The following is a 15,854-nucleotide window of genomic DNA, read 5'->3' on the forward strand; positions in this document are numbered from 1 at the left end:
TTATTGAAGGATTTTCAACTGTAATGAACCGATTGCGCTAACGTAGTACAAACCGCAAGTCGTTATTTATTATTTATAGACTATTCTAGTAAATGTATATTTTATATAATATGTACACTTATTATTATATATACAAATTAAAATTAATATTTTTTACAACTTAACGCATTTTATGTTAGGTGTAAGAAGGAATCTCTGGATGAAAAAAACAATTTGTTGTCCTAGCTTGATTATAAGTCATTTTTGTATACCGTTTGATATGATTGAAGTTTAAAGTCTATGCGGAAAAAACACCGTATTTGAGGTCGCAGCATTACAAACTTACCTTTTTTGTTACGTAGACAACACTGTTACGTTATAACAAATCGACAGTAGTCATTATATATTAGTAAATGAGTTATATGAGTAAATGAAGCGTAGCAAACAGGATTTTTTTTTATTTGAAATATATTACCAAATTGTATTAATCTATGGTTGAATACAACAGATTAATATAATTTTAGAGATCTACATACGAGGGAGTTAATGTAAATATTTCTCTAAATGACTCTGTCGCATACAGCCGGCATCTACTTTGTATTTTTAACATTCCTATCTATTTGATTTAACTTAGGACTTAACTGTAAATTTAGGTCCAATTTACAGACCTTGCCTGACTTGATCTTTGAAATCTATAGATTTTGTTTTAAACTAATACTCAATTTAATAAGTCATCTTTTTCTTGCCTGTTGTGCTTTTTTATAAATATAATGTACACAATATAAATGAATTGTGTATACATTACAATTAATTTATAAGCAAGCTTAATGTATTAGTATATTTTCTTATGTGAGTGAATGTAATGATGATATACTATTTACACATCAAATGGCTGTAAGTTTTGTTAATACAAATTCAAATTCATACATTCATATAGGTAATTAAATGTACACTTATGAACATCAAAATATGAACTACTTTTAATTATACATTTACCAGTTCTCAAATCAAGGGCGTAAAGGTGAGAAGAACAGGCAATAAATTCTCCACCACTATTTTTAATCGCCAAGTTTTTTGTTTTACACAATATTAGTAAGGAGCTGTCATTTAACCATGTTCCACATGTCTTAAGTAATTAATATTAAAATAAATTAATAACAAAAAATTTATCCTCTTTATGCAGGAGGCATGGCATTACACCTGGTCTATTTTTATTGTTTCGTGTCTTGTAGTATGAACTCTTTTTGGGATAAGTTTCAAATAAATATAAAAATTCAAAATTTTAAATTATTATAATAAATTTTCCATTTGGATCTGATTTTGTTTCTTCGCAGCAATATCAAGATCAGCTGTTATTAGTCAGCCTTATTCGGTCTGTACACCTTGCAATAGACTGGCCATTTCCATTTAAGTTATAAAGCGTCGCCTTAGTTTTTTTGCTTCGTATGTGAATTTTTTATTTGCCATTTAGTATACTCCGCCAAGGCGGTCAAGTCTCCAACGACTCACTTTTTCCGTATACGTCCGTAGCTCTCGTATAAGATAGTAGAATAGTTTTAAATTAGAAATATTTTTGTTTCGCAATATTGAGATATACTTAATTTATTTTTTGCTTCATTTGAGATGATTGAATAATTGGAAACACCCACAGCCTACTTTCACTTTGTTCCACATTAAGCCTACCACAAACTTTTGCCATTATTAAATATAATAATAAAATTATACCGTGGCTGGTTCTCCACTAAGCATATGAAATATATTGGGACTCATACTTCAAACTTTGAATCTTATCCTAAATGTTCGGAGTATGGAAGCGGCCTCATCTCTGAGTCATTTCAAGAATTTCGAAGGAATGCAATTAAATCCAGTTAATCACTTATTCATATTATTATTTTTCCAAAAAAGACGATAACGTTACAAATAGATAGATAAATGGCATAATATTTAGCTTTACAGATAGCTAATAGCCGCTATTACAAATTAAACGTTTTTAATTCTATCCCCACTTTTGTAGTTCGCAAAATTGCGAGTATTTTTTTTTATAAAACAGGGGGCAAACGGGCAGGAGGCATACCTGATGTTAAGTATATACCAGTATAGCTGAGTTTCTGCAAAACAATATTTCATATATATTATATTTGATATACTTACATATAATAATTATTTGTGAAAACAAAGAACGAATTTCATAGTCACAGAAGGCTCGTGACTTAGAAATTAGAATATCACAAATAAATGACGCAGAAAGGTGTCGGCCCATTTAAAATTGATTACATAAAGACACATTTTTCATAACATAAATTTACAGATTCTCATACTAGTTTTACTTATTATAAATCCAATGATACGATAATAATGGTTAACTGTTATTTTTTACATAAGGCTTTAACAGTTACTATTTTTTTTAGTGTTATTGCGTTATTTTTTCCTTTTTTTGCGACTTTCTGTTGTCTCTGGCAAAATGACCAGCGCTATGGAACAGTCTGCTCCTCAGCATGATGCTGGACCAGGGCCAATTACAACCACATCACACACGCATTACACACATAAAACCTACCTTGTTCTCTAAAAAAAATGTTATGTCTCATTCTTTTTTATTGATTATTGTTAATTTGTGTATTTTATTAGTAATAATTATTATGTGTTATTATCAATTTCAGATAATTGTGCATATATGCAGTTAATATTAATATATTTATACCCAAAATTACACGACGGTGAAAAAAAATTTCTTAGGATAAGAAAATTGTAAATACAATAAATAAAATAGTACTTACCTAAAAAAATATAATTTGAAAAATGAAACGAAAATGAATTTGACAATTTTCAAATTCACGGCACACTAAGAAGTAAGCGGGTGCCGAAGTGCCCCATTTATGAGATTTAAGTACCTAAGAAAAAGGTTCGCTTAGAGACTCCATACATTTTTCATATACTTAATAGAAAATCAACCTAATACTATTGTTATTATAGTTCAAATTCCGTTTAGTATCGGTTTATAAAAAAACCGACGCATTTGTTTGACATACCCCTTAATTGGTTCAGATATCCGGTTTGCAATAACATGTTATAGACCGAGGCCAGCGCATTCACCGGCCTATAATTTTCATCGAAACAAACAAATGCGAGTAACGATAAAACTCCATCTTATTCAACACAACAAAGACTTGTCTAACTATTCAATTTATTGGTTAAATTATATAATATGTACTTATTTACGAAGGGGCTTTGGGGGAAGACGCCCAAAGTCGTTCATTAAATTATCTTTAATAGAGGTTTATATATAACTGGTAAATCGTAATAAATATGGTGTGAAGCGTCATCATCAGCCTGTTTATTTGGTCCTTTCATTTCGGAGAATAGGCGGCATCTATTTACCTCCAGTACGCCCTGTTCTTTTTTTTTATAGAACAGGGGACAAACGGGCCGGAGGCTCACCTAATGTTAAGTGATATCGCCGCCCATGGACACTCTCAATGCCAGAGGGCTCGCGAGTGCGTTGCCGGCCTTTTAAGAATTGGTACGCTCTTTTCTTGAAGGATCCTAAGTCGAATTGTTCTAGGGCTTAGTCAAGATATCTTAACAGTAGTATATATGTCGTGGTTAATGTTACATCCCTAGCGAGGGGAATGCTTAGGCCCGTTTGGGGCAAATGCCCCCTTCGGGTGGTGTATGTGTTCGCCCTACTGATACAGGGCGGTACGGGGCGGGCAATGTGGCCCTTGATGAGGGCTGAAGCGCGCGAGGAGGTATAGGCATGGGAATAGTGTATATGTAGAAAGCCGAAAACTATATGTATGAAAATTATAGTTAATATATAAATAAATTTGCCCATTGGCCTCTCTGTCTATCTATCCATGCGTGCGGGCCCATCAGTTCAATTCCTTGCGGGCTATTCTCCAAAATTTTAATTCTCTACTATCATCAATATGTAGGTTTGTTTTACAAGTGCTTATTATTTTGCCTAATAAAATAACTTGTTTTGATAAAATTAATTATTCTTTCGTATTCTGGGGGATAACATATCCTATGTACATTTGTACGTATAAATATATAAACACATTATATTTAATCGAGGTTAGACACTAATTTATCTCTTGTATATAACCTAGACATACTGTTGGAGATTTAAAAGTGAAGAGGACCATTTAAAGTGATTAAAGTCGATAAACTTTTCGGCATTGAATTGAGCCACGCATTACAAAAGTGTCGTTACTTCACAAGGTACAAGTCAAGTACTCTCTAGGAGATAAAATGACATTGGATCAAATCACGTGTTTATCCTCATCATAGATGATAATATAATAGAAAATCATATAATGTAGATATCTATACTAATATTAAGGCAACATGTGTTTTTGTATGTTTGTAACGTTTTCACACAAAACTACTGGACCGATTTAAAAAAAAAATTCACCATTAGAAAAAACTGCCGAAAAAGTTTTCTGACTTGCTTTATACAGGCTTTCTAAGCCATTTTGCGACGTAGGTAATGAATACTGATGTTGTGAGTCGTAGTAGTTACACAAACGAAATTTAGTGTCAGAGAATTTTAATATTATAATCGATATTTTTTTCGATGTATCTCCAAAACTGATACTTGATCTTTTTAGTATTGTAATAAAAAAAATATATCCAGCCCCGCTATCCCTTTTATTCCATATTTCATTTTCGTTCTTTCGTTTCCGTTGGACGTCTTCTCTTTCAATACACCATCACAAGTAAATCTTTAACCCATCTGTCATCACAAACACAGGAAATGTGATGAGGACTAAGAAGAGGAAAAATTTGAAAGAAACCTTCACTCCGTCGGAGGTCGTGTACCCGTGTGTGTTAAAAAGGCCGGCAACGCACGTGCGAGCCTTCTGGCAATGTCCATGGGCGTAATATAACTTAATATTAGGTTATCATCCTGCCCGTTTGCCTTATTATGTTCTAGAATACAGGCTATTTTTATTTTACTATGTAAAACATTTTTATTTTTTATGTGCAGTCTGGCGTAATAGATTCATATTACATTAATAATATGAACAAGATAAGATATAAGATTGTAGTTTGTTTTAAGACAAGACCTTGACGCGTTCGCCTCTGATCTGTTAAGTAATTTCCTCCAATTTAAAATTTACACGGGACTAATATCAAATCTACGTTGCTATATTTCAAGATCTTCATTCAAGGTCACATTTATAAACAATACTAGCTGACCCGGCAAACGTTGTTTTGCCATGTATATTATTTGTAGGAAATTTTTTTTTAGGTCAATAAAAATAATTATCTACTATAAGCATTCGGGGATATTCGTAACAATAAAAGAATGCTGTATGTAGGTTAATAAATTAATGTAGAGAGTATATTTTTAATAACAATTCTTGCTAGTTATCTAAAAATCAAAAATAAAGAATCAAAGAAATCAAATTGAATTTAGAAAAAAAAAAGAAATTATAAAAAGTAAAAATCGCGATGGTAAAAAAGGGGTTGATTGTAAAGGGTTGAAAATCCAGGGTTATATGTATTTATGTTTAAAGAACTTTATTTCTCATTACAAAAAAAAACAGAAATATTTTATTTACATGAGAAACTTAATATTAATATGTATATATTATATACGAGCGAGATACACGTCGCCATTAGCCGTAACAATTTTAGTCAGCTATGTTCATTCTAACATGCATCTTTAATGCCTTTTTGAATTTGTCAAACACTCCAATATTGCTAATGTTGTATCATAATTTTTTAAATTTAGGGGTGGATTACCCTTAACATTTAGGCGGATGAAAAATGGATGTTGTCGGATTCTCAGACCTACCCAATATGCATACAAAATTTCAAGAGAATTGGGAAAGCCGTTTCGGAGGAGTTTAACCACAAATACCGCGACACGAGAATTATATATAGAAGATTTACTCTGTGTAAATTTTCCAACAATACGCCCATTGTCCAGATTTCCAAATCGATAGACTTTGATATGGTCTAATGTTTTAAAACCTATAAAACGATCAAACAATTGTTTCGTTTCGATAAGGCATATCGTCGTAAAATATTGTTCAATTATGCGATCAAATATTTATTTGTTTTATTGTGCTAAATGTAATAAATTCTTATAATTTTATTGCTTGCCATTTTACGAGTTTTGTCTCGTATTTGTGTATGTTAATATGATAATAAAGTTATAAAAATCATCTAAATACTCAACAAAAATCTCACGAAGTCTAGTTTTTAATCCGCTCATAAATATTTATATGTATATGTATTTCTTAATAATCATTATTTTTTTCCTACTAATTAGTTCATTGTTCTTTTCGAACTACGCCAGTATTCATATTTTTATACGCTGTGAAAGAATTATTTTCGCGTTTACACTACTCTGCTTGTTATATCCTCTGGTCGCAAGTTCTTTCGGCTTATATCCAGATAACTTGTAACTAACAAACATTAATCAATAACGAGCATTTACTAGAGACAAACAAATAAATTGATATTTAAGTTCCGTAAAACGATTCCGGTGTGATGCAGTCTGCTTCAGTTTCAATAGCGGATATTGTAGTTATAATTCCGTGTTATTAGTTTATTTTTAAGTGGGCATAGAGACTATATTAAGTGTAAAAGTATTGACAATCTTGCCGCATTAAAAACGCTTTTCTCTTTTTTTTTCTTTGAGATATTACGTCATAAGGTAAAATTTTAGTTTCTAAATAGAAAATTTAACAAGAAAAAAATTTACGTTATATTAAATTGTAATGTCTTGATTCTACTAAGCAATCTCTTCAACAAACCCCAAATATATGTATAAGTAATAAAATCTTAACAATTGATATTCACACCATGTCTACCATAAAACATTTGAACATGGACTGACGCAAGTTCCCGCCAAATTAAGAATCTATGGGTAGTCCCAATTGTCATTTCAAATTTGTTATTTAGAATGACTTATAAACAATGACATAGTTACTCATTGTTAATATCTTATTAGAATGAAGCGTCTGATACGTATACACTATATGTCGTAGGTTCCAACAGTTGGAACTATCTTGATGATTGCTGAAGTGTATAGTAAAATGAACTAAGTACATATAAACAAAATGTAGAATCGCTTATTAAATGGTTTTCAGAGCCGGGAACTAAGATCGTTCCCAAGCATTATTTTAATACTTTTGTTAAACTTTTTAACAAATTATTTATGTAATTAATATTAAGTATTTTAAAATAAACATACTTATAAACCTTACCTAGCTAAAGAATATTTGAAATGTTCTTAAATTGTTGAGTTTTTTAAACCATAGACCTAACCTTTAGATTACCATAAAGTTGTATGTTGTATGTCTTGTTTCAGAAAAAAATGAAAGACTGAAGTAACAACATCAATAACATTATGCTGGATATCTTCCCTCTACGATGGTTCGCAAAATTTCAACATGGCGGTATCGCCAATCAATTCTTTATGGCTATTATGGGTAAGTAATTTATCGTTCATATAACATTGATGAATTATGTATGTATAAATCATTTTCCTTTCTCTTTAGGTTGCAATATTACACTTATGAAATTGTATACTGTCCTGATTGTACACAATAAATTCCCGCCTATTTCCCGTTACCACAGACTACATACTCCAAAAGCAACATAAACTTTCTACTTCTCTGTTGCATTCATATATTTGTGTTCTTTTTTTAAATTATTATCTGTAGTTTTGGTTAAAACCTTTGTGCTGCATTTTCTAAATCATACGGCTCTTTGGTTTTGTATCCAACTGACGTAAAGATAAATCTTTACGTTTCCGTCTGTAAACGTAAACGTTACATAGTGTACGAAATACCTCACATGCTATTAAAGATAATTAATATGTAATGAATTCATCTAATAAATGTCATATAATTTATTCATAACGCATATTGTTGCTAACCTCCAATGACGACTTCCTCATATTTATAAACACCACCCGTGTATATAAGTCATTTCCTATACCATTGATTGTGAAATTTCATTTTTAGTTAAGCCTAGGATAGACACAGATACAGAAATTACACAAAACGTACACGGAACCATATTTTTATACAGGCGGACCCGATACAGACAATATCCTGTAAAAAATTAGAATCGAATTCCTTCTAGAATCCATCTAACACAAAATTAAAAAAAATCGACTTCAAAGTCTTTCAATGAATGCATTTTACATTTTCATACTTTGTTTATTATCCTATAATTTTTATCAGCATTGTTTTTAACGGAACATTTTTTTTACAAATTTTAAAGAGATGATTAAGAGAGACTTTTAACACAATTGGAACTTTATTAATAATTTAAAGACTCATTATAAAACATGGTAATTTGTCAGGCTATATTTAATCTAGACGCCATCCGCGGATGACTAAAAATAAACTCGCTGTATTACTTTGTGAGGAAACTTTCTCATTCCATACAAGTGTCTAGTTGCAATGGTGTTGCACTTTTTATACATATATGTAGTAAGTTGCCTATCAAACCCAACTTAGTACACGTTGGGTTTGATTCGAGCAAATCCTAGGAAAATCTTTTCACGTTTCAAAACTGCTCTCTAAAATAGAATTTCCTGTTAGTATTTAACGTAGGCAGTTGATAAATTGCTATTATTTTTTAATCAAGACCTAAATAAATAGAACTAATGTTTTTCTTTGTCAAAATCAAACAGCGACGGTGACTTAATTAATAATTGTCTTCTTTCTTTTCTATTTTTGTTAATCCGTTTCTATTCGATAATCACTGGAACGGTGGAGAAAAACAATGTGAGGAAATTTGACCCAAAAAGTCGACAGCATGTGTCCCAGGAAGCCTTTAACCTTATTGCCCATTTGATTGAAAAATGATCATGAAACAATTTCAGAAATCTGAGGCCCAGAACTAAAGAGGTTGTAGCCACTGCCAGTGCCACTGATTTATTTTATTTTTTTAATACTGTACCCGCCGTGACCTTTGGTTTTGGTCATTATAACCGGTATGTTGTTCTAAACGATGTCGTCGGTTTTGTCTGAATACAGTATTGTAATTAGTTCTCGCCTCTAATTATAATAATAACGCTGTCGAAGAAATAAAGGCTGTTATCTGATGATGAATCATCACACTAAGCACGGTAACATTTTACTATTTGGTCAGACGCCTGTCGGAAACAAAAGACAGTTGTTGGTCAGCAATTTCGTTGTCTCCTTAGGTTGAATGCTGAGTCCCCAGATGGGTCTTAAACGGGGCTTGAATGGCATATAAATAATAACTGGCAACGCACTGTGATGACTACTAGGCAGGCAGAGATTTCAGACTCCCTCCATTTATCAAGGCATCGTTTAAGAGGGGGGAAGGTCTTTGGTGTGAGGTGTTATTTTACATTTTATATTTACATTTTTACACATATTACCCACACATTGTGTATACATGGAAACGAAATGCATTTTCGAGCATTCCTACATAATTTTTTTTTTATTATTTTTGAAAGCTTTGCCTACTTTTGAGGGGGAGGGGGGGGGGAATTGCAGTAATTCTGTGCATTTAAGCATTAAGTGCAGAGCCTTAAGGTGGCGACTAACATTCAATATTCGCTCGATGTGAGCACGTTACAAGTCGAATATTCAGCATGTCAGTAGATCGCGAATATTCAGATCGAACAAATGTTCATGCGAATATTCACATCGAGCGATAATTCGATGTCAGTCGCCACCTTAAGGGTGCGTCCACATCTGGCGACTATGCCGTGAATGTGGATCTCTCGACCTGTTTGCGAGCTGCCTACAGGCTGTGCGCGTGCAGTCACGCAATGGTTTGGTGCGCCTCTTTAGAGCACAAAACTGCAACTCATAAGGGCTTGTATATGCGTACGCGCACTCAATTCTCGCGCTTCCCCGCAAACAGCTCGAGAGATGCATATTCGCGGTATATTCGCCAGATGTGGACGCACCCTTACATTAGTATGCGGTATGAAGCAAGAATCGCTAGTGACACAACACTTATATGTGGGAAGAATGACAAATGAACACAATATTAAGCAATGTTGGTTGCATTAAGATTCTGCAAATTCCATAATTATTTATTGCGTAAATACTTTATAGATATTTACAATTTTAATATAGCAATTTTTTTTTAATACTGACAAATGTGTTAAAGGTTATTAGCTTTTACATACTTCGACAATATACCTCTACGATTGATATAATATATGTATGTTATCATGTTGTATTGCCGCCCCCACGAACTTTGTTTCGCATTAATTATGATTTTTAGCTTGGCCCTTTTAGTACACATATGGAACATTCTGCTATGCTACTCTATAGAGATTGTTCGCTTTTCCGAAATAGAAACCTAAGTGTTAACATTATTTTTAATACTTTCCAAATAATTCACTGAATACATTTATAAATAACTCGATTTGGCCCTGCCATCTTTGAGTTTTAATCCAACTTATTTAATTCATTTTTATTTATATAGATAATTAATATCCTTTAAAAACATGTGGCAGGTGTGTTTAAAGAGGTGTAATGTGTCATACACATTGTGATAAACAATTCAATAAAAAATCTAAAATCTAAAAAATATACTAAAACTTAAGTCTTGTATGACTGTATTCAAATTATATATATACTATATGTTTGAAGCTGGCTTACAACTGACTTTAATCATTTAAAATATGAGCTTATAACTAACCTAAAATTAGGGATAGTGGGATTGCGACGCTAACAAAAACTTATCTTATCTAAGGGTTCATAAATCTGACACATGTTGTGATAATCTGACACTTGTGACAGTTCAATACACGTGCAGTAGACCTTTTAGGACATAATCGGAAACAAGAATTTATGAAAGTGTAAAAACTAAAAAATAAAAAAAAGGCCTCATTTTGGCTTCAAGTGCGCACACTTGCACGCACGCTTGCTAACATTTGGTTTACATTTTTTAATTGCTAAAATATATGTAACTTAACTAATGTTAGGTTACATAACTCACTGTTCGGAATAGAATATTTTTTTTTTATAAAATTTAATAAAAAAAATGATTCTATTCCGAACGACAAAAAAATATTGCATCAAGAGGAATTTAAAGCCGATATAAGGGTGACAGAAACGTGACAGCCTGAAATATTACTCCAGTTACCCTACTTATGTCGATATAGAACAACTTTGTCACGCAACTATAACTATGGTATAAACACTGGTTTATAATAGTTATAATATTTTAATAATAAGTAATAATTAAGATTTATTCATTGAAACTTTCATTGATATTTAGATAGGATACACACTTAAAATTTTATACAAACATAATATTTTTAGGAGTATAGGCCCCTTCGAACTGACTCCATCTCTCTCTATTTTGAACATTTTCTTCTCTTTCTTTTACCGGGTGGCTCTTTCCATCTTGTTACCCAGCCATTGTTCATGCCAGCGTTGTAGCCGCGTTCCACTTAAGTTTGGAATAGGATAGTATATACATCCATATTATTTTGAGTCTGTACTTTATATCTTGGCCCATAATTTTATATTACACAACGGTACATTCCTCGTTGACGATTTGTTTGTTTTGTTAATGTTCTAAATATTTAATATACTTTGTTTCTGGGCTACTTAGTTAGCTTAGTTAGTTAGTTACTCCATTTAACCAACTCTTGTGTTATTCATATCGGCACGTAGATATTCAATTTATATAGTATTGCTTAAAACATTATAAAAATTTAATCTGTTGAAAACACACGAACATTACAACTAAACATTATATAAAAAAACTAAGTGTAAAAAAAACAGTGACTTAACCTTGGTGCCTAAAGTCTCTACAAAGTTTTTTTTAATTCCTTATCGTCAATATTCTTATCTATCCTTAATTTATAATTGTGTTGTCAATAAGGGAAAACTATGTATGATTAACAGTTAGAAATAATTACGCAATAGATTGTACTCTCTATTTGTTGACTCCGAGTGAGAGATTAATTCCCGTATATAAAAAAACGATTTTAGCGCCTGGAAGATACCAGTTCTATCTGGATCTGGTGATTCTTTCTTCGCCCCACGAATAAGTATCAGCGAGGAAATAGTGTAAAAGGCACAAGGGGTCAAACTATTTAAATTGGTCTTAATTTTATTTAAATTATTTTGAAAGAAAATTGTAAATGTTTTTTTTTATTTTTGTTATGTGTGTTTTTGTATAAGGCGATAAAGGATAAATAAATAAATAAATACTGTATATGTAAAATATAAATACTTTAATCTTAAAAGGCCGGCAACGCACTCGCGAGCCTTCTGGTATTGAGAGTGTCCATGGGCGGCGGTATTACTTAACGTCAGGTGAGCCCGCCCGTCTGCCCCCTGTTCTGTAAAAAAAAATGATTATGTTTAGGTCGTAATAAACGATTTCCCTTTAAAAACGATTTGACATACGCAAGTCGTACTCATGTAGGTACTCCGAATCTAAGGGTAAATACAGGCTCATCTAATCATTGGACAAATCCGATAGCAACATTATGTATTTTGTCTTTTTGGTAGTTAATTAGCGTTTTGTTCAGAAACTATCTAACACTGATTGAGGTTGAGTCAAGGTACCGCTCCGCAAATGACCTGAAGGTATGCGAAACGGTGACTCAGCGAAGCAACCGTCTCGAAAACGGGTTTCCCTTTTGAGATACGTTTACACTGTTAACTGATAAACCTGAACTTCCCAAATACATATTGAAAATGAACAGAAAGAATTTTATGATTCATTTCATGTACTACATACGTGAGCATAAAACAGGGACGATAAGACAGAGTATAAAAAATAAAAACATATGTGTGAATTCTTTAGACGTACTGAATGTAATATATGATAGACATAGGCTCATTTATATAGCTTATTAGTTTTATTATGTAATAGGAGGCTCATCAGATGTTGAGTGATCCACCACCCATGGACACTCAATACCAGAAGGCTCGCAAGTGCGTTGCCGGCCTTTTAGGAATTGGTAAGCTCGAATTGGTTCGGGAATTCTTCAGGGAGCAGCTGGTTCCACATAGTCGTGTACCTCTTGAAATGGGTGTCCATGGGCTGCGATGATTGCCTTTTTCGGGTGACCCGTAAGCTCGTTTGCCCCGATCATAAAAATAATCGTGCATACAAAGTACATAATGTCAAAAGTGAAACTTCTTAAATTAATTATTATTAAAGTAAAAGCCCCATTAATCAAGTTGGTACATGATCACTAGATGTATTAGTATATCTATATTCACACTGTGTACGTGCTAATGATAATATAAATAAATAAAAAATCTGCGTTTATCGCACAAGCGACAGAATTACCATCTAAAGTTCTAATATGTAACTAACGAATACATCAACCAATAGCCTATATTTTTTCTCGATTTCCCTTTCTCACTCTCTCTCAATCGTTCTCAATCGCTCTCTCCCGTTTCTTCCACCAAAACGCTGCACATCTTCGTGACGTTTCATCCGTAAAAAATTACACTCATGCGCCTAAAGAAGTTTCACTACAAAAAAAAACATTACACAACAAAACATAGAAACTCCAACAGAAACATCGGACTCCGGGTCTGTGTTTATCTCAATTTTTTCCCGTTAAACGAAAATTATTGTTACTCTTTTACTACATAATTATTATCTTACATTTATTATCCAATGTAGCGGGTAACCTGAGGTCATTTGAGTTCACATTCTCGAGACAGGTGACGGAAACTTATCTTAATTATAAAACTTGATTATATTTATCTAAAAAGTGAATTGAATGTTGTTATGCTTCCTTTATAACCAGCATTATTTATAACAGATAAAAAATAAATAAAATTGAATCGCAAAATCTTTAGCTACGCGCAAAATTAATAGACGGCAGGAGCGATTCAAGCATTTTTCCTTATTTAATAATTAAAAAAAAAGAAAAATTTAGTTTCTTTAGCATTTAGTTTTTATTCCGAAAAAGAAAACAGTCAATATAGAATAGCATGTCAATGTAGTGTCGGCATGTAGCTACTTAAAAAATAGGCTAACTGCCTAAAAATATTTTAGCGAAACGAAGTTCGCGATCAGATAGTAAATAGTTAAAACAAAATAACTTTTTTTTTGTAGAACAGGGGGCAAACGAGCAGGAGGCTCACCTGATGTTAAGTGATACCGCCGCCCATCGACACTCTCAATGCCAGAGGGCTCGCGAGTGCGTTGCCGTAAAGTTAATAACTGTAAAGTTCTTGCTTTGCCGATAAAATCACTGCACAAGGCTATATCCAAATTGGTACATCTCTTAGTCTGCATTTGGTTCGACATATAACGATAAAACAATTCCAAAAACAATTTATTACCAGTTATAATATCTTTTACATTGTTAAAATAATAGGTGATAACACTGGCGATGTAAAATGGCCGGATTCAGAGTAGTGTTTAGTAGGAACAATCATCTCTGCGCATCTTATGACACTCGCAATTTATTTCTTTGCTTTGGTCTGCTGAGGTCTCTGGAGTACATTTTAATAATGAAGCTTAAAAAGTCAATAATTTTAACTGACGCTAAAAGTGTCCTCCAAGCGTTGAAAAGATTTCCTTTTAGCCGTAATATAAATAATCACCCAGTAATTATTGCATGTCGCGATTTATTATATCAATGCTTCATCAAAAAGTACACTGTATCTTTTGCTTGGATTCCGGGTCACTCAGGTATCTTTGGCAATACCAAGGCTGATAGGCTTGCCAAAGCTGCGGTCAATGACGGAGACCTGGTTCCATACAAAAAATTTTCTTGTGATTTAACTCTCCTTCCTAAATCCCAGTTAATAAATTCTTGGATAAACATTTGGCGTTCTTCAAGTCAGACGAAAGGACGGTATTACAACATGATTCAGGGGGATATACCTCCTAAACCATGGTTTTCTACTTTGACGCTTGGTAAAGATATTACTTCGACCCTTATACGTATGAGGCTGGGCCATGCATGCATACCCTTGCATTTGGCAAGGCTTAACCTTTTGCCTGACGACACATGTGAGTGTGGCAATGACGTTGGGGATTTTAACCATATATTTTTTGCTTGTAATAGACATGACCGTTCCGCTTTTATATCCTCGCTTTTATCCATAAATATTCCTTTTCCTACTTCTATTTCTGTCCTTTTATCTAATATAAATATTGATGTATATAAAATTTTAGCTAGTTTCATTTTTCATAACAATATAAAATTATAACCTATGTTTTATGTATATACGTACTTATAATAAAATTTATCTGATCCTTTTCCAAATTCCGTACTAATTTCCTATCCAATAAACCTAATAATGCACTTCCTAACTTTTGTACATGGCTGACGCACAAACCGTGCAGGCCAAGAAAGGGAAAAAAAAAAATTATTTCTTGGTATTTGTTTTAAAATCTTTATACCAGGAAAAATTTTGGCGGGATTATTGACGAGTGACATTTGACAGCATTATCGGATCTGTATGGTCTATTATAAGCTTAGATCAAGGACGGGTTGGTTATCTCTGCCACACGTGATGACTTTATGGTAGGGGAGCCCACGATGCTAAATGGGGATTTACTCGAGCGTCGTGGAGACCTATTGGGTTGCAAAGCTTAGATGATAAGAAGAAAAAAATGTTACATGATATATACCTTTTCATCGGTGGGGAAAGCGGCTATAGATGTTTAAATATGTAAAAAAAAACTGTTACATGGACATACTCGAGCGCATCAGATATTGATAGCATCAATGTCCTACGTATTTTTAATAATGTACGTATGTTAATCTGATCATTTGCATGATGGGGGTGGTTGTACGTAAGGGTTAAAAATGAAAAAAAAAATTTAATCGAGCGCGTCAGGTTTTCTAAGGGGGTGTTAAGTGCACCAAAAAAAAAGCTCTCATTCAATAATCTGACGATTTCGATCTGACGCAA

General features: G+C 32.8%; 1 protein-coding gene across 2 annotated transcripts in view; it reads left to right on the top strand.

Moving 5' to 3' along the window:
• The window catches only part of LOC110995978 (solute carrier family 2, facilitated glucose transporter member 8), a 30,342-nt gene that overhangs the window by 2,396 nt on the left and 12,092 nt on the right, over window positions 1-15,854 (top strand). Inside the window, exons 2-3 of one of the 2 annotated variants that reach the window (XM_045632710.1) lie at window positions 2,827-2,828; window positions 7,310-7,430. In XM_045632710.1, the coding sequence (XP_045488666.1) occupies window positions 7,349-7,430 (82 nt within the window). In that variant the 5' untranslated portion in view covers window positions 2,827-2,828; window positions 7,310-7,348. Of the gene's footprint in view, window positions 1-2,826; window positions 2,829-7,307; window positions 7,431-15,854 lie in introns of both variants that reach the window. The other variant, XM_045632711.1, reaches the window with a different exon arrangement.

The sequence above is a fragment of the Pieris rapae genome, chromosome 20 (assembly GCF_905147795.1).
Source record: "Pieris rapae chromosome 20, ilPieRapa1.1, whole genome shotgun sequence".
NCBI lineage: Eukaryota > Metazoa > Arthropoda > Insecta > Lepidoptera > Pieridae > Pieris > Pieris rapae.